Source organism: Abramis brama (genome assembly GCF_963993115.1).
Source record: "Abramis brama genome assembly, chromosome: 6".
Classification (NCBI taxonomy): Eukaryota; Metazoa; Chordata; class Actinopteri; order Cypriniformes; family Leuciscidae; genus Abramis; species Abramis brama.
In genome coordinates this window covers 44,185,643-44,209,547 of record NC_139968.1, presented here as the reverse complement: position 1 = coordinate 44,209,547, position 23,905 = coordinate 44,185,643, and the positions used below count along the sequence as shown (strand labels likewise).

The 23,905-nt window shown below is 36.0% G+C and overlaps 1 protein-coding gene across 1 annotated transcript; it reads left to right on the top strand.

The window, feature by feature from the left end:
• Window positions 1-3,809: 3,809 nt before the first annotated feature.
• On the top strand, window positions 3,810-23,204 carry LOC311085293 (histamine H3 receptor). The gene is made up of 3 exons (XM_084117726.1): window positions 3,810-4,332; window positions 7,498-7,664; window positions 20,557-23,204. Exons 1-3 carry the CDS (start codon window positions 4,029-4,031, stop codon window positions 21,439-21,441), a joined length of 1,356 nt encoding a protein of 451 aa, XP_083973852.1. The 5' UTR covers window positions 3,810-4,028; the 3' UTR covers window positions 21,442-23,204.
• The last annotated feature ends 701 nt before the right edge of the window (window positions 23,205-23,905 follow it).

The following is a 23,905-nucleotide window of genomic DNA, read 5'->3' as shown; positions in this document are numbered from 1 at the left end:
CAGATGCACTGTTATTTCAGTATCAGTGTTGTGCACGTGTGTGTGTGAAACTGCTTTCGTCTGGTGCACAGCTGAGAAGGAGCTCAGGGCTAAAGTTGTCTTTTGTGTCAGTGGGGAAATGACTCACGCAGGAAAAGAAGACCACATCTCTGACAGCGAGTGTAATTAAGGATTTTTTCTAACCTTGGTGAGTGTGTTTAGAGAGAGGAGGCGTACTGTACATGATGTACAATTGAAAAACTTAAGTGTAATTATGTTGTTGTTTTTTTACTTTACCCTCTGGTGCTCTTCGGTCATTTTTGACTGAAAAAAATTACATTTGATTTTTTTTTTTGGAATGGTACGAAACTTGGTAAAGGTTTTGGCACTTGCTGTGTGAACACAAAAAATAGAATAAAAAAAAATAGACACACTTGTGCTCCTCGCAGTCAAAAGTGAGCGCATTGGAAATAAATGGAAGATGAATTTCCTCTAGTGGAAGCGTTTGGTACTGCAGCCAAACAACATCTTTTTTTTTTTCTCATTTTTTGAGATATCAGGCTCAAATTTTTAACACAATTTGTTTAAATGTATGGCTTTTATTTCCCACAGTTGTAGAGTACAATATAAGAATATAAAATATTGAATAGAATATAAAATTCTGTAACTTTTTTTAAGTTCACTTTTTAAAACTTTTTCACTTCAGCAATAATCTGCCAAGTGTCGTCTTTGAAAAGAGATCAAACTTCAGTCTGTTGCTCTAAAACATTAAAAATTTACCACAGTTTAAGTTGGAAATGTAATATTCAGGTCTATGCTCAAAAAGTGAATAAATGGATTATAAATACAGTGTAAATATAATTTAGTGCCATAAAATCCCCTAAAAATACAAAATATTAAATAAAAAAACAAACATTATTGAACTAAAATATAGTACATTAATTTCATTGAAATAAAAAAATAATAATTTCTGTCATTTTTGACCCGACACGTGAAGAGCACCAGATTAAATGCTTCTTTTTGCGGCTAGAAAATCATGCCTTGGAAAAGGAGACTAAGTATGTAATGTATATGATGTAATGTAGTATGTAAAGTATATAGATGAGGCACAAACACTGAATATAGGGATGTTTTGAAGAAAATAAGGGTTGCATTAGTTGCTGTCCGTGGTCCTGAAACCACTGAACAGTACAAGTGCACACACAGCACACTAGCTTTTCTTCATCACTCGAAGTCAGTCTTAATGAGAATTTACTCATAGTATAACACAAAAATTTGATACAGCGGGGAAATAAGTATTGAACACGTCATCATTTTTCTCAGTAAATATATTTCCAAAGGTGCTATTGACATGACATTTTCACCAGATGTTGGTAACAACCCAAGTAAGCCATACATACAAAGAAACAAACAAAAATAAGTTCAGAAATTAAGTTATGTGTAATAATGTGAAATGACACAGGGAAAAAGTATTGAACACATGAAGAAAGGGAAAGCCAAGACAACTGCTGAAAACTTACAGTAATTAAAAAGCAATCCAGCCCCCTGTCAGTGGAAATTAATAACAGCTGGTTCAGTCCCAAATGATGGCCTACAAAAAGGTCTCATTGCCAAGGTGTCACACAAGACACATCTCATGATGGGTAAAAGCAAAGAGCTGTCTCAAGACCTTCGCAACCTAATTGTTGCAACACATAATGATGGCATTGGTTATAGGCGCCATTCTAAGCTTCTGAATGGTCCAGTGAGCACTTTTGGGGCCATAATACGGAAGTGGAAAGACAATCATTTCACCATAAATTTGCCTCGACCAGTGCTCCTCGCAAGATTTCTGATAGAGGAGTGAAAAGAATAATCAGAAGAGTTGTCCAAGAGCCAAGGATCACTTGTGGAGAGCTTCAAAAAGACCTGCAGATAGCAGGTACTGTTGTCTCAAAGAAAACAGTAAGTAATGCACTCCACCGCCATGGCCTGTATGCACGCTCACCACGCAAGACTCCATTACTGAAGAAAAAGCATGTTGAAGCTCATTTAAAGTTTGCTGCACAACATTTGGAAAAGCCAGTGAAATACTGGGAGAATATAGTGTGGTCACATGAGAGCAAAATTGAACTGTTTGGATGCCATAATACACACCATATTTGGAGGAGAAATGGCAGTGCACATTACCATAAAAACACCATTCAACTTGGTGTTGGCTCTTGGACAACTCTTCTGATTATTCTTTTCACTCCTCTATCAGAAATCTTGCGAGGAGCACTGGTCGAGGCAAATTTATGGTGAAATGATTGTCTTTCCACTTCCGTATTATGGCCCCAAAAGTGCTCACTGGACCATTCAGAAGCTTAGAATGGCGCCTATAACCAATGCCATCATTATGTGTTGCAACAATTAGGTTGCGAAGGTCTTGAGACAGCTCTTTGCTTTTACCCATCATGAGATGTGTCTTGTGTGACACCTTGGCAATGAGACCTTTTTGTAGCCCATCATTTGGGACTGAACCAGCTGTTATTAATTTCCACTGACAGGGGGCTGGATTGCTTTTTAATTACTGTAAGTTTTCAGCAGTTGTCTTGGCTTTCCATGCCTTTTTGCGCCTCCCTTTCTTCATGTGTTCAATACTTTTTCCCTGTGTCATTTCACATTATTACACATAACTTAATTTCTTAACTTATTTTTGTTTATTTCTTTGTATATATGGCTTACTTGGGTTGTTACCAACATCTGGTGAAAATTTCATGTCAATAGCACCTTTGGAAATGAAATCACCTTTACTGAGAAAAATGATGACGTGTTCAATACTTATTTTCCCCGCTGTATTTTAAAACAGGAATGACAAAAAAAAAAAGTTTTTGGGGTCCAAACGACCAATGACCAATTTCAAAATACTTTTTTCAAAATGTCTTGTTCCAAAGACAATCAAACAGATCTGCAGGGTTATTTAATAAATAATTACTTAATACTGACTTATCAATGGCATTTTCTCTGTTGAAAATGTCTAAACATTCTTAAAGCAAGATAATTTGCTCAAAGAATCTAAATTGATTTTACGCTTAATCTGCCAATGGAACCAAAAATACCCCTATTCAAGATGGATTCTCTTATGCCGTGTGCAGCTCTGCTTCTGCTTCTTGAGGAAATGCCAATGCTTAGATCATTCGTACAGTGGAAAACAACTATTCAAGCAGAGCATATACACTAGGCCTGCACAATTAATCAAATTTGTAATTGCGATTACTATTTCGGATGCCACAATTATGTAATTGTTTAAAGGCGCAATTACAAAAAAATGTAATTCATTATTCTCTGGCTTAAGATGTTTTTATTTTTCTTTCTACAGTTTATCGTAAGGGTTTTTCCCCCATTGTATTCATTTTAGTTTTAGTATAACATTACAATACGAAGCATATGTTTTACTTTGGTTTGACATTTGAGGCTTAATAGAAAAGCAATTAGCTTGTTTATTTTGATATAAAAATATGCATGCAGTCACTTCAAATGTTATAAAGCTATTCAAAACATCATCCGATGTAAATTGTGATAATCGTAATTAATAATCGCAATTACAATTGCACTTTCAAGGGAATAATCGACAATTTTGAATTTTGCCATAATCATGCAGCCCTTATACAGTATCACATTGTATGATTGTATAAAAATAATAAATCAATATTCTTTGTACTCGTACAGATGCACAATGTATGCAATTGTTGATAATACTTCAATCAGATCCTCACAACAACAACAAAAAAAGTAAAGTTGCAAATCTCGTATGTTTATCTGCGCGCGGGAGGGAATCGCGAGTGCGCAACTGTGCGCGCGCATGACGGGAACGCGCAGTTCGGCTGGGAATGAGAAAGTCATAGAGCAGAAACTCAGTCTCAGTCTCAGTGAACACGGACTCGACTTCACATCTTCACATCTTCATGGAGTTTCCCACAGAAAAGAGTCGTTTCATGGCACGCGTTTCACGGGAATCTTGAAAGATGAGGCGTTTGGAGACTCCAATGGGAATGCTTTTCTGCCGAAGTTAACGCGACCCTAAAGGGATGAAAACTCACTCGTCCTCGGGTTCACATGATGTCTTCAGACCTGTTGCTGGCTCTCCAGATGCCCTCGATCTGACGATGGTTGCCTGTTTCAACTCTTCCAGCTCCAATTCGACCGTGAGCTCGGATGTGGCTCCTTTTCCCGGGATCACGATGGTTATCCTGGCGATCCTGATGACTATCCTGGTGGTCGTGGTGGTTGGCGGGAACGCGCTGGTTATTCTCGCTTTCATCGTGGACAAGAGCCTCAGAAATCAGTGCAATTACTTCTTCCTTAATTTGGCTATCTCAGACTTCCTTGTTGGTATGTGTTTAATTCTTCAAATGCACTTGATTTTAGTTTTTTGCATTGCAAATGAAATGCATGTCATCGAGCATATACAGTCAAACCAAGAATTATTCTGACAGCAGATATCATTTTTTCATATATTTTGTACTAGTGGGTGCAGGACACTATAGTTCATTTATGTAAGTGAGGAGAGCAAAATATTAACATATTATACCCAAAAATTCTTCAAACAGTGACTACATGTAAAATGGGACCAAAAATGATTCAGACACTTTGAGCTGATCATGTTTTGCTGAAGTGTGTTTTCTTTAATTGCTAATGCTCTTTTTACACACAGACTGAACAAAATGAAGCATTGCTTGGTAACTGGTTGAGCTAAACTGGTATTATCTAATTGTGTAGTTAAATTTAACAGCTGACAGATATTCAACATAATTCATGTGTGAGACAGTCTAACAGAAGGACGGACAAAACCAGTCAAATATCAACTGAGTTCTGCTCATATTTTATTACCATTTTCTAAACGATAGCGAATAAACTGTGATAATGTGAGAAATGTTGAAGATGTCTGAATACATTTTGGTTTGACTGTGTGTCCACTTGTTCTATAGGATGAAAGCTCACTGTAAATCCCGATGAGATCTTCGGGAATATTGGCTCAGATGACAGTGCAAAGGAAAGCTGCATAGATTAGACTTCATCTAATGCCAGATCGATCATACAGATGTACGGTCAACAGTGCAGCATGGCTGATCTCTACAGAATGACATTTTTAATATCAGATATGCACAAAATGCCTGAAATCAAGAGTTAGTTGTGCAAAATATTTAATCAAAATGTACAAAAATGAAGTTTTATCCATAAACAACCAAGGTTGTCGGTTCATTTTGAAACTAGCACTTCTGTTAATCGGCCAAGGCATAATTAAATGGTCGATCAACAAATAATGTATTATTCTAGTTATAGTGCATTGCTTTCTTGCCAAGTTTTGCCAGTCATTACTCATGCGGATGTAAATTGATGAATGTAAATTTTTTAGAGCTCATTCATAATCCCGATCACAGATGACCTGCGGTCCGACACCACATCATTGATTTGTAGGAAATGGACTCCGAGTGAATTTTTAACTAAACCACATTTCTCCGGCCTCGTCTTGAAGCTAAAAGAGTGATTAGACCGCTCTCGAGAAAATAAAGATCATTTCCGGCCAGGAACACAAGACCAGCGGGTCAAACCTCTCAAATCCACTGAGATACTCGTGCAATTAAATTGAATTATTTATTTTTATTTGCTTGTAATTCTATCATTAAGTGCGTTGGTCTGATAACTGGTCTACGTATAAACATATTTTCTTTTTGTTTGTAAATTTTCGAGTAAATATTGTGTGAAATATGCATTTGTCTCCTTTGCTCTTGAATACTATATCTTTATATTGGGCAAAGAAGCCCTCACATGCTTGACCTAAAGCTAACTAGATCCAAATTTCTCGATGATCCATGCATTTGTTTTTCCATTCATGTTCTTTCAATGCTTTCTTTGGTTCTGAGGTTTAAAGTGAACGATTACACCCGTCCATCATGCAGTGCGGAGACAGGGTTCGGACAGACACTGTAAAATGAAATTCCAGGACTATCAGGGACTACAATCAGAGATCTCGCTTATCAAACAATATCTTAATTATCTTTCAAAATCTAAAAAAGGTAAACGGATTAATACAAATATACTAATTAAACAAAATGGTATGAATAAAGTGCAGCAGATGCAATGACTGTGGAAACTTTAACCATTGAAAGGAAACTATGACAAAGATATCGCTTTCCTCTTTCAAACTGATTTATTCCCAATGAATATATGATTGACCTGAAGAATGAAAACTGTATCATATACTTGGATATTAATATGAGCAATATCACGTTCATAGTCATGCGAAATGTCTTCATATCTTTATCAGACGGGCTGCAATGTTAATTTTGCATGAAAATATTGTCTCATCGAAAAACTTAAGCACTAATTTCATATTGTCTTTCGATAATTCAAGCACTTTTGAAGTTCCTCTTCATAAATATGGCTTTTTTTCAAGGGTTTTCCAGAACTTAAACTTCAAAAAGTCAAATTAAGCACCTTGTACGAACCCTGTCTTCTGTTGTGTTCTGGCATCACAAATCATTGGCTTGGATTAAGAGACGAGATCCTTTCTGCGGTTCACTTCCAGATCCGTCTCTTCTCCAAGCCCTCTGTGTCGGCTCGAGTGTTTGTGTGCGGCTCACAGGCATTACTGCTCCGCCCATGTACAGGCAAAGCAAAAATTAATCAGACACAGGTATATTATACCCAGAAATTCTTCATTCAGTGACTACCAGTAACATTTATAAACCAAAAATGATTCAGACACTTTGAGCTGACCATGTTTTGCTGAAGTGTTTTTTCTTCTTAACCGCAGACTGAACAAAATGAAGCATTGCTTGGTCACTGGTTGAGCTAAACTGGTATTATCTAATTGTGTAGTTAAATTTAACAGCTGACAGATATTCAACATAATTCATGTGTGAGACAGTCTAACAGAAGGACGGACAAAACCAGTCAAATATCAACTCAGTTCTGCTCATATTTTATTACCATTTTCTAAACTATAGTGAATAAACTGTGATAATGTAAGAAAAGGTGACTGAATAAATGTTGATTTGACAGTATATAGTGCTGGAGGCTTTACAGTGGAAGTTCCTTGGCTATAATCTTCACTGGCGAGAGGAGAACGCAACTCTACCTGAAAACAAGCCCACGCCTCTTAGATAAAAGAGTCCAACCGAGCGCTGCTTTTTTCTTCTCAAATGCCAACCAGCTGAAAAAAGCTCTGTATATTTGACAGTACGATAGATGTGACATCTCAGCGTCCTTCAAAGACGAGGATTGCTGCTTTGTATGCCTTGGTGAAAAGGCTTTCTCTTGATGCTCTCAGGTGCAGAAAAGAGTCAGCGTTTCCTTTGCTACTCAATGGCTTTCTAGTAATGGCTCGGGTTTATCTGTCACATTGTGAAGAGACTCCTTCATGACATGATCCATTGATTTGGTGCTCTAAAGGGCCTATTAGATCCAGTCCAGGAGAAGCGTGTGGTTGTTAATGCAAGCCTTATTATAACCAGCCAACGTCCGTGTAATACAGTAAAGTGTGTCTCTTTGCAGGGGCGTTTTGCATCCCGGTCTACATGCCCTACATCTTGACGGGCCGGTGGATGCTGGGTCGAGGACTCTGTAAGCTGTGGCTCGTGATGGACTACTTGTTGTGCACAGCGTCAGTCTTCAATATCGTTTTAATCAGCTACGATCGGTTCCTGTCCGTTACCAGAGCTGTGAGTATCAACACCCGATTAGCCTACTCGCTTAATAATGTTGGGTTAAAAATAAGCCAACGAGTAACCCAACTATGGGGTGATATAGCACCTTCCCAACTGTGGGTTATTTTAACCCAATGCATTGGGTTAAAATTAAACCAACAGTTAGGTTAACTATTTATCTTTATTTATGACATTATTTTAATAAATAAGAATACACTTTGTTTTCAAATACAGATTGTTTTATTTGTATAAAACAATAAATATGTCTCAACAAATATATTTTAAAATGACAAACTAACTATTGGGGAGTCTAGAATTTAATGTTAATATACAAATTCAAAATACACAAGTGTACATACAACTTGTGCAACCCAACAGCCGGGTTATTACTAGAAATGGCCCAACTTTTCTGGAAACAACACTGTAAAAAATGATCAGTTGACTTAAAGGGATATTTCACCGCTGGAAAGATGAATGTGTATTTAAATTGGGTCATTTATGTAGTAGAAATGTGAAATTATTTTAGAAGTTGGTGCTTTCTAGACGGAGAAAAGCCTGAAAATGTATTTTTGGCTCATGTGGATGAAAGACTACAACTCCCAGAATGCACTTGCTTCGCTGAGGCCACTCCCAAGCCACGCCTCCCGGTTACAGAGGGCAGTATCGGGAGAAATGTTACAGCTAGGCTACTAGTCGACTCGAAACTGAAAAGACAGCGTTTTATCGTGAGATCCCCCTATGGGCGGGTTGAAGACATGCGGGACGAGCTCCTCCTACTGGCTGGAGTCTCTCGCCTCTGGACAAAAGAGCCTCTGATGAGCTAAATGATGATTTTTGCATCATCTGAGATTTTTTTCCAGACACACAATCCAGAAATCTCTCGTCTCAGGGGACATGAGGGAGGGAAGCACGGTCACTCGAGAATACTACCGGGTTTCTACTGATACAAAGCTTAATGCTAATCGGTGAAATATCCCTTTAACTTAAAATCATTAAGTAAATAAACTTCATGTTAATCAAAAAAATTAAGTAATGTGGAATTGTCAAATTAAGTTTATTTAGTAATTTTAAGGCAACAGGTTTACAATTTTTTTTTAAGTGAACTCAACACTTTTTACAGTGAACCCAAGATACACTGTAAAACAGTATTGTTGGTTTAACTTAAAAAAAGTAAGTTACTTGGTTGACTTAAAATTTTGAGTCCATTGAAATAAAATATTTGAGTAAATATAGTGAAGGAAATTGGTTTAATTAACAGAAACTCAAAATGTTATGTTATCTGAACCACATCCATTCACACAAATCTAAAAAGGTTGATTTGGCAAAAGATAAAAAGTTGTGATAACAAATCATGAAATTATTTTTTTACAGTGTAGTGACCCAATATGTGTATCCCAGCGGTTGGGTTAAAAAAATAACCCAACGTTTTTTACTGTGTACTATAAACACTGATAAAAATGATTCTGTGCTGAAGTAAATGCTACAGAAAAAAAACAAATGTAATTTCTACATGAAAAAGGCAAGAATTCAAAAAAACAAAACAAAGCAAATCCTATATTAGTAGTAATCAATTCAAGCTTGTAGAAATTAAAACGGAAATATCAATGATATAAAATTAATTAAAACCTACTTAACTTTTCTAATACTGGTGTTCCCATCATGCACTGGGGCGTGAATAATTAATAAGGTTGATTTTTCACTGTTTTCCAGCCGTATTTACACCATTTTATCAATGCTTTTGTTGTTAGGTTTGGTAACTTGCCATTTTGTGACATCTGGATTAATTGTCTCCCCAAAATAACACATTCATACTCAAAAACATATATATATATATGTCAAACCAATCTGTTGTTATTTAACCTGTTATACTGGCCACTTTTTTTCTAGAAATTGAAAGTGAATGCAGGTTATTGCGGGTCACTGGATTGAAACACTGGTAAACACTTTATTTCTTCTTGAAATTTAGCGAGTTTTTCTCTTGAATGTGTGTGCAAAGTTTCGACACATAGATGTGTTTTGGAAAGGCTAGGGTTAGATCGATTGTGTTGGGGTCAAATTAAAACCCTTTGGTTTTTCATGCAATTAACCAAAAAACAACACTTTGAAAAACAGCAAAGAGTCAGATAAAAAAAAAAAAACAGAAAACCTTAATTGTAGCTTGTCAAAGACTCAAATATGAAATGCGTGCGATCTTCTGAATCATCCAGAGAGATTTCACAGGGAGTTTAACAAAAAAAAAAGATGTTTTTGATTGTTAAGAGTTTTCTTTATCTCAGTTTCTAGTCTGTTGCATCATTGAAAATAAGTTTGAGAAACACATTTTACCCTCACAAGGGGCTGAGAAACAGACATAAAAAATGCAGAAGCTATATACACCAACATTTATTTATTTATTTACCACAACAGGGGTTCGTCATTTCCCATATTTTATATCTTTTAGTCTCTGACAAGCTACAATAGAGGTTTTCACTCATGGATTTTGGCATATACTTTCTGCAAAAGAAAAAACATAGTAATTTTGCACTGAAATGACAGAACTTTTCTAGGCGTTTGAGCTGATATCATAAAGGGACATACGCCCTCCAACCAGAAACCTTTCTCAATCACAAACAAGTCATTGTTTTGCAACAAAAATACAAAATCTTGTGAGTTTTGTGAACTCATTTGTTTCAAAGGTAACACTTTACAATAAGGCTCATTAGTTGACATTAGTTAACTACCTTAGTTAACATGAACTAAGAATGAACAATACATTTATTAATCTTAGTTAATATTAATTTAAACATTTACTAATAAATTATTAAAATCAAAGGTTGTATTTGTTAACATTAGTTAATGCACTGTGAACTAACATGAACACACAATGAACAGCTGTATTATTATTAACTAACATTAACAAAGATTAATAAATACTGTAACAAATGTTTTGCTCAGTTCATGTTAGTTAATACATTAACTAATGTTAACTAATGAACCTATTGTAAAGTGTTACCGTTTCAAACTAAGGGAAATTTCCAGTGCATCATTTGAGACACCAAGCAAAACTTGTTTGTGTGCATATTAAAGTAATTTGCAATATTTAAAGTGTTTGCAACCCCACACACAACATTTTATGTTCTTCAAATATTGCAGTTTCTTTAACACAAACACACCAGTTTTGCTCAATGCCTCAGATGATGCACTAAGAGATGAATGAGTTGTTTAAGGAACCTGAAGACGCTGAAGTCAGTGCTATTGCAGTCAGATGAGTAATAAGCGAACGAGTCCAGGTTCAATCGCTCTATGATCATGAATTTTTCAGTGCAATTTACTGCAAATATCCGCTATGTCAGTCACGGACTGCATCATCAATTTATATTCATACTTCATAGTGACTCAACCTTAAGACCAGTATGATATTAAAAACTGAATTGAAACCAATTGAGTTGGTTTTCTGACATCCGAACTGAAATGAACCTCGTAAGTGACCAGTTTAAGATGTTTTACAGAATATATGTAAAGCTGCCGTAGAATTTGGACATTTCATGGCCGTATAATTACCCAGCACTAATTTGCATAAAAACGGCATATTATTACCTAATTCGATGATGCTAAGTTAAAAAAAAAAATAAAAAAAATAAATCTCCAAAATAAGAATGAAGATCTTTCAAGTTACAGTGGAAAAAGATGTTCAAATATATAGGTATACAAATTAGTTTAAATATATATACAAATTAAGCGTCCTTGAGCCCTGGAAAGGCGCTATATAAATAAAATGTATTATTATTATTATTATTAATAATAGTGCTGTCAAAACCGATTAATCGTATCTAACAGAAGTTTGTTTTTATAATATGTGTACACACACACACACATATATATACATGTGTGTGTGTGTCTATACATATATAATATAAACACTCATATATTATATAAACAACGTTTTATGTTAGATGCAGTTAATCATGAATAATCGATTTGACAGCAGTGATACAAATACATTTAAAGGCACAATATGTAACTTTTTTGCTTTAAAAATAGCAAAAATCACTATATCTATGTTATATATTTTTTTTAGTTGTTTACTTACATTATCCCGACTGTTTCCAACAACTTTCAAACCAGGAGAAATTTTAATTTAATTCGAAGACACGGCACGTTTCTTTATTTCCGTTTTGTCGCAGTCAATGGCGTCATATCCGCGTTGTCCCTGGTTTCCGCTCGTGCTGCCATGGTAACCAGAGCTATGAACCAGAGCCCTCTGATAGTAACCAAGACGACAGACGTGGACCACTGTAGTTCGCAATGTCTATCTGCACGCTGTTGTTGTTTCGTTCAAACATTATGGACCATGGCAAGCAGACTTTGGATAAAAAAGGAGAACTAAAACGAGAATCAATATCAGCGCGGTGTTTTCGAGATGCCGAGAGCTCCCATAGACAGTATACAAACGAGAGCTCCACGTCCGAGACTTCGACCGCTCCTACATGTACTTTATTAAACCGGTGAGCACATTTACATAAAACTAATCAATGTTATATAGTTCAACAATGATAAAATGTCAGAATATGATCTGTATGTTATTCTAATGTTGATCTAGCTTACTGCTAGTCTCATACAGACAAACTAACACATACATTTAAACACATTCAAATGCAGTTTAGTGTGCTAGTGTAATGTTAGACCAAGTGAAACAGCACTGCGTTACCTCACAAGTTTAATTTGTCTAATAAACTGACCTGTGAGTAGTAATTCTGTGTGTAGTTCGGCAGAATGAAATGTCCATATTCCTTTTATATCCGCGGGATCGCGTCGCGTGTGGATCTGATAGCTGTCTCTTAGCAATCCCGAACTGCTTCATATCACAGTCATGATAAAAACATCGATGTATTCAGTCATCCATAAACATTATTAGATCGGTCGGCTTGACGTTGACGACAAGATCCATAATTCTTAGCAAATGTTGCGTCATCAAACTACGCCTTTGTTATTGTAAATAGGTTAGCGACCACTAGTGGAGAAAAAATCCCATACTGTCCGTTTAATGTCGAAGAGCTTTGCATAAGCACAAGTGTATAAATAAATAATCTTTTTTCTGTGGCTGTTTAGATGCATTAAAACACCCACAGATGTTTTAGCAGAAAACATGTTTGCATTTTCTCGTGCCACTGGCCATAATTCTAACCCTGAAATCCAGCAATTAAGATAAAGTCTCTTAGAGCAGCTTTTGTGTGTCAGAAGTGCACATACAATGCCTTGAAGCGCTTCCCCGGGTTTGCTTTGTAACGAATGTTTAAAGCGCAGGAAGTGCTCATTAGTTCTGCATTGCATTGCACAACTGTATTGTATTGTAAGTGTCACGTGACGCTCATGTTATTGCACATCTGTAGTGGCGGGACTGAGTTCAGGTGTATTCTGAACACTGCGGACTGTAATGACTCACGGTGAGCGACTGAAACAAAACGTCCCCCATTTCTGACCTTTTCCTCCTGAGAGAGGCTTCAGATGAACTCCACACGGCTAGAAGTCACGTCTGAAACAGGAAAACTGGCTACTGTAAGGAATCCAAATATAGTATGTCTTTGTTACGGTTTAATTGGTGAGCTGAAGAGGATTGGGGGAGTAAAATAACCACCTTTTCAGTAGCAAGCTCCTTTATTTTTTACATAATCAAAAATTGGTAACACTTTAGAATACTGTTCCTTCATTAATGAATAAATACACAGGAACAAATGTGACCCTGGATCACAAAACCAGTCACATGTCAATACATTGTATGTTGGCGCTATGTAAATGAATATTAAAAGCGCTATATAAATGAAGATGACTTGACTTGTATGGGTCAAAATGATCGTATATACCAAAAATCATGAGGATATTAAGTGAAGATCATGTTCCCTGAAGATATCTAGTAAATTTCCTACCGTAAATATATAAAACATGTATTTTTGTGAGTGAATGCAGCACAATCGCCAACATAAATGAACAACTTTAAAGGAGATTTTCTCAATGTTTCGATTTTTTTGCACCCTCAGATTCCAGATTTTCAATAGTTGTATCTCAACCAAATATTGTCCTATCCTAACAAACCACACATCACTGGAAAGCTTATTTATTCAGCTTTCAGATTATGTATAAATCTCAATTTCATGTGACTTGTTTTGTGGTCCAGGGTCACAAGTGAGTAACACACTATTAACATTCTAGTAACTACTATTAACTAACAAGAAACTCTGATTAATGAATTAGTAAGTAATAGCGCTCAGTTGAATGTAATTCACTATTAGCTAATCAGTATCTACTATTTTTATTTATTTTTATTCAATATTAGGTAGTTATCATGTTTTTCACTTCAGAATACTGATCCAAATTATTAGTAGTACCTTTAGAAGGATGTAGTAAAACTTTATTAAAAAGTCATTATCATTGGGTTACCATTACCTTTTATTATAAATGATGCATTATTCATGTACCTGTATATAGTAGTTCTCTGGGAGGTATGAAAAAAATAGTAGTTACTGAATAGCTAATAGTGAACTACCTCATTCAACTGAGCGCTGTTACTTAGTAATTTAATAATCAGAGTTTATTGTTAGTTAATAGTAGTTACTTACGTTAGTAGTAATGTTAATATTGCGTCACTCATTTGTTCCTAGTTATTCTGTGGAAGCTTGTTTCCGCCACTGAATAATAAATAAATAATAATAATTGCGACTTTTTATCTCACAATTCTGACTTTTTTTCTTAGAATTGCGAGATAAAAAGTCGCAATTCTGAGAAATAAAGTCGCAATTCTGAGAAATAAAGTCGCAATTGCGAGATATAGTCGCAATTCTGAGAAATAAAGTCGCAATTGGGAGATATAAAGTCAGAATTACATGATATAAAGTCGCAATTGCATGTTATAAAGTCAGAATTGCGAGATATAAACTATTCTGAGGTAAAAAATTAAATAAAGTCCGTCTTTTTTTCCCTTAGAATTGGACTTTATATCTCACAATTGTGAGTTTATATCTGAGAAAAGATGTCAGAATTGCGAGATATAAACTCACAATTATGTTATAAAGTCAGAATTTCGTGAAATAAAGTCGCAATTGCGTGTTATAAAGTCGCAATTGTGTAATATAAAGTCGCAATTGCGAGAAAAAAAGTCAGAATTCTGACTTTATTTCACGCAATTCTGACTTTATATCTCACAATTCTGACTTTATAACACGCAATTGCGACTTTATTTCACGAAATTCAAACATTTTAAAAGATAATTGCAACTTTTTATCTCACAATTGCGGGTTTACATCTCGCAATTGTGAGATAAAAAGTTGCAATTATCTTTTAAAATGTTTTATTTTGTGGCGGAAACAAGCTTCCATATTATTCTTTAATGAAGGAACAGAATTATAAAATGTTACCCAAAGATGCATACTCTCTAATATATAGCATTGGCAAGTCTGATTCGTTGTAGTGAATCAGTTCGTTCGGATGTGTTTTAGTGTACATTTATCTGTCACTCTAATCAAGATTCCCTTGTTTTTGAGCCGGATAAATACCGCTCTGATTGAATTATGAATTGCTTTAATGTAGTTTGTTTGTAACTTGTCATGCATCTAACTAGTTTTTAAGGAGTAGCTGCCCATCGATTAACTCTGATGAAGTCTGATCTGAAGTGACTGTAAGCTTTGCACATCAGCTCTTCTCCTGAAATCATAAAAGGAAGGAAGGGGAAGGAAGTTCAATATTTTTTTCATTCAATGTGTGCATTTATCTCCATTGCAAACAGCAAAACGATGTTGAATTTGGGTTCTCGAGGTCCCTTAAATAACCTCTCTTCACATTCACAGAAACCGTTGAGCAAAATAAGCTCAGAAAACATGGGATTGATGCCGTTCTGTGAGGGACTAAAGAAAACACACCGCTCCCAGCCCTCGTTTCAAGCCCTTTCGAGATCCCCGAGCGGTATTATGTAGCGCAAATATTGATTTCCTGCATAGAAATACAGCAGCAGAATTGCTAAAAAACATTAAGGCGTAGATTTGCGTTTTAAGAACACATTTACGAGATCTTGCAGATGTGCTGAAAGCTAATTTAGCCGCTTGTGACTGAATATCTGGAGTAACTTTTAATATGCGACGACATCTAAAGAGTGTATTCACAACATAATGCATTGAAATTTGGGAATAAATTTGGTATTCAGCTCTTTTTGAAGTTCTCATTGTTTAACGGTTTTGGCGCCACTTCTTGTTGACAACATGTCAATGGGTTTTACCAGTAATGGCTTCTGAAAGAGTAACGATCCATCATGCAAATGACAAAGTGAAATGCTTTTCAAATTCCAAATGACATTTCAGAAAGACTTGTGAGTGACTGAAAGTAGCGGTTTATGTAATGGTATCAGTTTGGCATTTGACAAGCATGTCTGACTTTGTTTGCCTTTAATTATTATCCTTGGTGGTGAATTAAGGCAAAAATTTATTTTTCGTGAAGTGTGTCCTATACAGAATAATCCACTGTGTGTTTTTCCATTACAATATTATGGGCGTTATCAGAACAACAGGGTTCGTACAGAAACTGTAAAATGAAATTCTTTAAAATGAAAGGACTTTACAAGCACTACTTTTTTGGTTTTCAAGGACTACAATCAGAGATCTCACTTATCAGACAATATCTTCTTTATTATTTTTCAAATTCTAAAAAATGGATGCACTTTTATGATGGATAGATGCACTTTTATGATGGACAGATGCACTTTTATGATGGACAGATGCACTTTTATGATGGACAGATGCACTTTTATCATGGATAGATGCACTTTTATGATGGACAGATGCACTTTTATGATGGACAGATGCACTTTTATGATGGACAGATGCACTTTTATGATGGACAGATGCACTTTTATGATGGATTTATGATGGATAGATGCACTTTTATGATGGACAGATGCACTTTTATCATGGATAGATGCACTTTTATGATGGACAGATGCACTTTTATGATGGATTTATGATGGATAGATGCACTTTTATGATGGACAGATGCACTTTTATCATGGACAGATGCACTTTTATCATGGACAGATGCACTTTTATGATGGATTTATGATGGATAGATGCACTTTTATGATGATAGATGCACTTTTATGATGGATAGATGCACGTTTATGATGGACAGATGCACTTTTATGATGGACAGATGCACTTTTATGATGGATAGAAGCACGTTTATGATGGATAGATGCACTTTTATGATGATAGATGCACTTTTATGATGGACAGATGCACTTTTATGATGGACAGATGCACTTTTATCATGGACAGATGCACTTTTATGATGGATTTATGATGGATAGATGCACTTTTATGATGATAGATGCACTTTTATGATGGACAGATGCACTTTTATGATGGATAGATGCACTTTTATGATGGATTTATGATGGATAGATGCACTTTTATGATGATAGATGCACTTTTATGATGGACAGATGCACTTTTATGATGGATAGATGCACTTTTATGATGGATAGATCCGCTTTAATGGACTTCCAAAGACAGACACCCATTCACTGCCATTATAAAGCTTGGAAGAGCCAGGATATTTTTAAATATAACTCTGACTGTATTTGTCTGAAAGAAGAATGTCATCTACACCTAGGATGACTTGAGGGTGAGTAAATCATGGGCTAATTTTCGTTTTTGGGTGAACTATCCCTTTAACATGATCATTGCACTCAATATTTCATCTGATTAGTGCAAACAACTAATTTGATTTAGTAATGACAACGTTTTTTAAAAAACAAAAAAGAATAAGTAATGACCACTTAAAATGTTTCATTTCATTTATAACACAAAATCCGGGTTTAGAGTGCATGATGGAATATCATACATCTCACAAGCTATTTTGGCAAAAACGACATGAAACCAAATTCAAGGTTATCTTGTCTAGAAGTGTGTTACTCATTGCCGGACTCTATCAGGTCTATAGTTACACTAGACGGTGAAATGTCGGCTATTGCTTGTGGAATGGCACTTCAAAACTGAGATGAGCATTGTGTCAGCAAAACATATTTGCCATCCCTGATGCCCCAGAATGCAATTTAAGGGCAACAGAAGGTGTGAAATGCAGTGATGTTTGTCATGTGGTGCTCGTGTCCCTCACTCCCTAAAGACAGCTATTATATGCAGTAATATCAGAGCTTTGGTTCATAACAAGACACCCTTGAGGAATCCTGTCTTTTACGAATAGCTGATTCCTTTCTCTGGTTGTCATCTTTCCAATTGTGATTTTCAAATGACTGAAATGAAAAGTGTTTGAGGCGGGACTCTAGAGAGTGAGGTGCTAGAGCGAAGACACACTTATTGACACACTGTCCATCACTGGAGGAAATTATGCTTGTCAGTTGCATATGCCAAAAGATATACAGCCTACAGTATCGTATTTGATACGCCATGATCAAAACTTTGAAAAACTTACACACGTTCTACTACATTCCTTCTGTCGTCTGATTGATCATTTATCAAGTAAAAGTCTTTTAGTGTAATTGTACAAACATCCTCCTCTAATTACTGGACTGAAGCAATTTAGGTGTACTTGATTATATAAAAATCATGGCAACATAAGGTTCAAGGTTATTATTTCATTGTTAGTTAATGTTAACTAATATCATGTTCAAATGTGAGTATCAAATATGATCATCAGGCTTTTGAAGAAGGTTTATTTGTTCATTACATTGCATTATGTGTTTTAAAACTACAGCGCTTTGATCATAAAACTAAGCATTTAAATATCATCTTACTAACACATATTATTGGCAGATATTGATATTATATGCATTTTATGTAAGTATCTGTTATACCGTTATAAATGTCTCATTGATCTACATTACAAGCCTCAGAATTTCATCACTTTTGTCCATATAAATATCAGCATCTGCAGCAAATTGCATATTTTTGCTCAGTTTTGGCGTCTGAATAAAACGTAGGTGTTTTACTCCTCCTCGAGTGTCAGCTGCATATTCTCACTATCATATGAGCCATAAAAGCCTGATGTATCAAATATGATACTTGACAATTTTATTTAAGATTTTGTCTAAACATTTCCATTAAAAAAAAAAAAGGAAAACAAAGAAAAGATTTTTCAGGCCATTATTTTACATAAAAAAAGTCTGAGAGCATTTGTGAAAATGCTTCATTTTTGCATTCTCTTTTATGAATGCAGTCGACAGCTTTCCAGGTTTTGAAATATATATTTGTCAACTCATATTTATCTGTACAACATTTTTCACGATATAAATTGTTTCAAAGCAGCTTTACAGGAAGTTTTTGTGTATTCGTGGCTCAAAGTGATTTAGTCGCTCGTCTTGATCTTTTTCCAATTGACGGTAAATTGCAATTTCACATGATCGGATTAATCGGACACACTGATTAACTTAGCATTAGTCCTGATCATTATCTGGCAGTGTAAGCGATCAGTTCTGCAGGGTCGAGATAGGCTAGATTCGTTCTTTTCCCCGCTGTGCTCAGACTTCTAGGCTGTGAATTGAATAAATCATGAAGAAGAAGAGGCAGTCACACCGTGCATAGATGTTATTGAGTGCGATCGCTGCCAGGGATTGCTCCCATGCCAATTTATGACTGTTCTATGGCTATTTTATTATGGGACTTTAACCCTCATCCTTCCCTCGCGGGTCAAAATGACCTGAAGCCCTAAAATTATACTTAATTTTTATTTATTTTTCATCCAGAAATCTTATTTCATTTTATATTGATAATATTTTTTCTATTTTTAATGCAATTTTTTGGGGATATTTTTTATTTTATTTATCTTTAAATTACTAGATTCGATCAATAAATAATAAATAAATAAATAGAAATTTAAGCACATTCCTCACATTCTTTCAACTTGTTAAATTACCCTTTTAATTCAGCTCAAAATATCTTACGTCTGGTGTCTTTGCCGACCTCTTGTGAAAAAACAAACAAATAAAGCATGATATTTCATGACTCTATATGGAATGAGCTGCTCCGCTGGGTCCTAAAGTCAGTTCTCTTCAGTTTGCATTCAGATACACATGTAGACATTATAAAAAAAGCATTTTAAGTTTGAATTATGATCATTTTTAGGCTTTTCTATGTGTACTGAAGCATTCCTCGCATTCCATTCATTACTAAGGGGGTCAAATTGACCCGCGAGGGAAGAATTTGTTACTTTTTTAAATTTCAACCACAAAACTCCTCGAATCCATTCAAATGTTGTTGTTTTTTTGAGTATTCGTGGTTCAAATGTGTCAAAAGTCCTAGAGTCTCGGACCCCTCTGATGAACACTCGATTTTTTAAACATTTTAAAAGATGAGTTTCGGGTCAAAATGACCCGAGGGAAGGATGTTAATCTATCTACAGTCAAACCAAAAATTAGTCAGACACCAGATATAAATTTTGATTTTTTTTTTACTAGTGTGTGCAGGACACTATAGTTCATTTATGTAAGTGAGGATTAGCTAAATGAAGTAAACTGTGACATATTATACCCAAAAATTCTTCATACAGAGACTACCAGTGACATTTATAAAAATTTGGGACCAAAAATGATTCAGACACTTTGAGCTGATCATGTTTTGCTGAAGTGTTTCTTCTTTAATTGCTAATGCTTTTTTTACACACAGACTGAACAAAATGAAGCATTGCTTGGTGATTGGTTGAGCTAAACTGGTATTATCTAATTGTGTAGTTAAATTTAACATCTGACAGATATTCAACATAATTCATGTGTGAGACAGTCTAACAGAAGGACAGACAAAACTTGAGTTCTTTTCATTTTTTATTACCATTTTCTAAACTCTCGCGAATAAACTGTGATAACGTGAGAAACGGTGTCTGAATAAATGTTTATACGTGTGTAAATAAATGACCGTATTCGTGTGTTATCCCGCAGGTGAGGTATCGAGCCCAGCAGGGCGTCACTCGTCTGGCGGTCCTCAAGATGCTAGCGGTCTGGGTTTCAGCGTTCCTCCTCTACGGTCCAGCAATTATATTCTGGGAGCTTCTGGTCGGAGAAAGCATCGTTCCCGAGGACGAATGTTTCGCCGAGTTTTACTGCACCTGGTACTTCCTTCTCTCCGCATCAACATTCGAGTTCTTCTCTCCTTTCATATCCGTGGCCTTCTTCAACTTCAGCATTTATCTCAACATCCAGCGAAGGAACCGGACTCGCATGGCGAACATTGAGGTCGAGAAAGAGGACGGTTGGAGGGTCATAGACGGACAAAGCTCTTCTGTATTCTTCGTTAAAACGCGCAAGGTTTCGTCTAGCGAACCGGCGGCCATTTCCGCCGTTATCCGAGACGACAACGACGACGAAGTTTCGCCGTCATCAAGCGGGGATCCCAGTAGCACACACTCCGTGTCTTTAACAATGAAAGCCACTATTAAGAAACGAGGATTGTTAAGTGGTTGGATACGAACGCGGATAATACGAGCGCAAGATGCCTCGAACGCATGCGCACCTTCCAGAAGCGCAGGACAAGCACGTCTCTCGAGAGATAAGAAGATCGCTAAGTCATTAGCAGTTATAGTGTGTGTTTTCGGGGTGTGTTGGGCACCGTACACACTCCTCATGATCATACGGGCCGCTTGCAGTGGCACTTGTGTGGGACATCATTGGTACGAAGTCACTTTTTGGCTTCTTTGGCTAAACTCGGCCATTAACCCTTTTCTGTACCCACTCTGCCACAGTAGCTTCCGCCGGGCCTTCGCTAAGATTTTGTGTCCGAAACGCCAGTCTGTTCGACCACACGAGGAAAGCCCTTCTTGCCAATGATAATCTGACTGTAACACACACTGCCAAAAAAAATGTTTTTTTTACTCAGTGTTTTTGTGTTGTTTCCAGTCCAAAATATCCCAAAAATTCGGCTACTAAATTTTTAAGTTACCGGCCATTCAAAATGTCTACCAGCCAAAAGAAAAAGAAAAAGAAAATATATATAATTTGCTTTCCTGTAGCTCAAACAGTAGAGCGTTGGCGCTTGCAACGCCAGGGTCATGGGTTCGATTCCCAGGGAAAGCAAGAACTGATCAGAATGTAAAAATGTGTATCTTGAAATGCAATGCAAGTCGCTTTGGATAAAAGCGTCTACCAAATGCATAAAAAATGTAAATTTGGATTTCATGCATTAATTTCTTACTCAAACAAAATCCTGTCCTCCTCTTCCTCTTTCATCCTCATCACCAAAAATGTGTTTAGGTGGACAGATCAATACAGGATAAAGACCATCAGAAAATTTAGGATCAATGTCTTTTCTGTTCACCAAATGCTTTTTAATCTTCGCTATTGCTTTGATGCAAATGAACAAGCGCTGTTATTTGTTGTGTAGTGACGTGTGTGTTCAAGTAAGCCAGATATGAGCAGATTCTGTGCAATACGCCGTATTTAATATATCATGATGACTCACGAGTATTGGCGCTAAATCTGCGCAGATTTGCCTTACACGAACTTCCCCATGAAGTGAGTAAACATAATAAGTAACATGCCAAATTGGCTTTTCATCTGACAGTGTTTCCCACCACAGTTGATTTTTGCCCGCATTTGGTGGGTGTTCATTTCAAACCCTGGCTATAAGATATTATGTCTTGTTTTCTGGGGGTAAAAATCTAAATGAAGTGAGTTGTTGCTTAAAACAAGAAAAAGTATCTTTATTTTTCTTTCCCCATTAGCAGATAATAAAACAAGACATAAAATCGTATAGCATTTTACTCATCTAGTAAATGCATCTTGATTCAAGAATTTTTAGATATTTGGACTGGAAACAAGACAACAAAAAAGAAAGAAAGTCTGTTCGACTACACGAGGGAAGCCCTTCCTGCCAATGATAATCTGACAGCAACAGAAGGGATTTAAGACTTTCACGCTGAATATTGAAGGATGAAATAAAAGCACCAAGCGAGACATTTTTACGCACAAGCAATTCAGCAATGGAAATCCATGTCATTATTTGATGGAGTAGCATGTTTAATTCTTCGTCTTTGATGAAACTTCCATAAGAAACATAAATGAATTGTGAAGAACTGCATAAATTGATTGATATAAATAGAAAAACAAAGCTGTTGTTATGCGTTCATCTCTTTATCTTGAAGTAACAGTGTAGGAATGGAGTTGTTTGACTCTTATTAGCTAATGTAAGTTGCATGTCTTGGGACATCTGTGGTGAAAAGTGATGCAGCTTGTGTTCAGAACATATTCAGTTGACCTTTCTGCCCATTTCAACATTATTTATTGACTATTGTAAGAGCTGATGTATGTGAGACGCATTACAACTCATGGTGTATTCACAGTCAGATCTATATCACCTGCTATGGACAAGATTGAAACTAATATGTTTTTTTAATTGGAAGTTTTGTGAAATGTGTATTAAGTTATTGATATATCAGTTTACAATACAGAAAGGAATGACTTTTAAAGGGTTAATTTACTTGAAAATGTGAACTCTGTTGTTCATTTGAAGATTTCCCATGGTATTTTTTTCTCAAGTCTCCTAATTCCCATCATTTTTATAAGATAAAAATCAATAAACTCATATATGACGAGAGCTGGAATGTAGCACAAGGGTCATAAGGGTCATGGTGTTTTTTTAGTGATGTTTACATTGCAGCCCTAATCCCTATTATGAAAAACAAGCCCTCTGGACATTCTGTGCAATGCCTCTCTTTGTGTTTCACGGAAGAAAAAAGTCACACAGCTTTGGAACGACATGTGATGAAAAAATGTCAATCTTTGGGCCTACAATCCCTTTAAAGGAGAAGTTCACTTTTAAAATGAAAATTCTGTCATCATATAATCACCCTCATGTTGTTTCAAACCTGTATGAATTTCTTTCTTCTGCTGAACAGAAAGGAAGATATTTAGAGGAATATCAGTAACCAGGCAGTTTTTGGGTCCCTTTGACTTCCATAGTAGGAAAAAAATATACTATGGAAGTCAATGGGACCCAAAAACTGCCTGGTTACTGATATTCCTCTAAATGACCTAAATTAGGTCACCTGATGGAGTTTTAGGACACCATTAGGTCACCTGATGGAGTTTTAGGACACCATTAGGTCACTTGATGGAGTTTTTCGGTTCCTTGCCACTGTTGCCTTTGGCTTGCTCAGTTGGGGATATTTTGGGGATATTTAATTTTATTCTATCAATCAATAAATTCCACTAGAAACAAACTTTGTTGTATTATTTTATTTTAATACTGTGAAGCTGCTTTGATACAATCTGTATTGTGAAAAGCGCTATACAA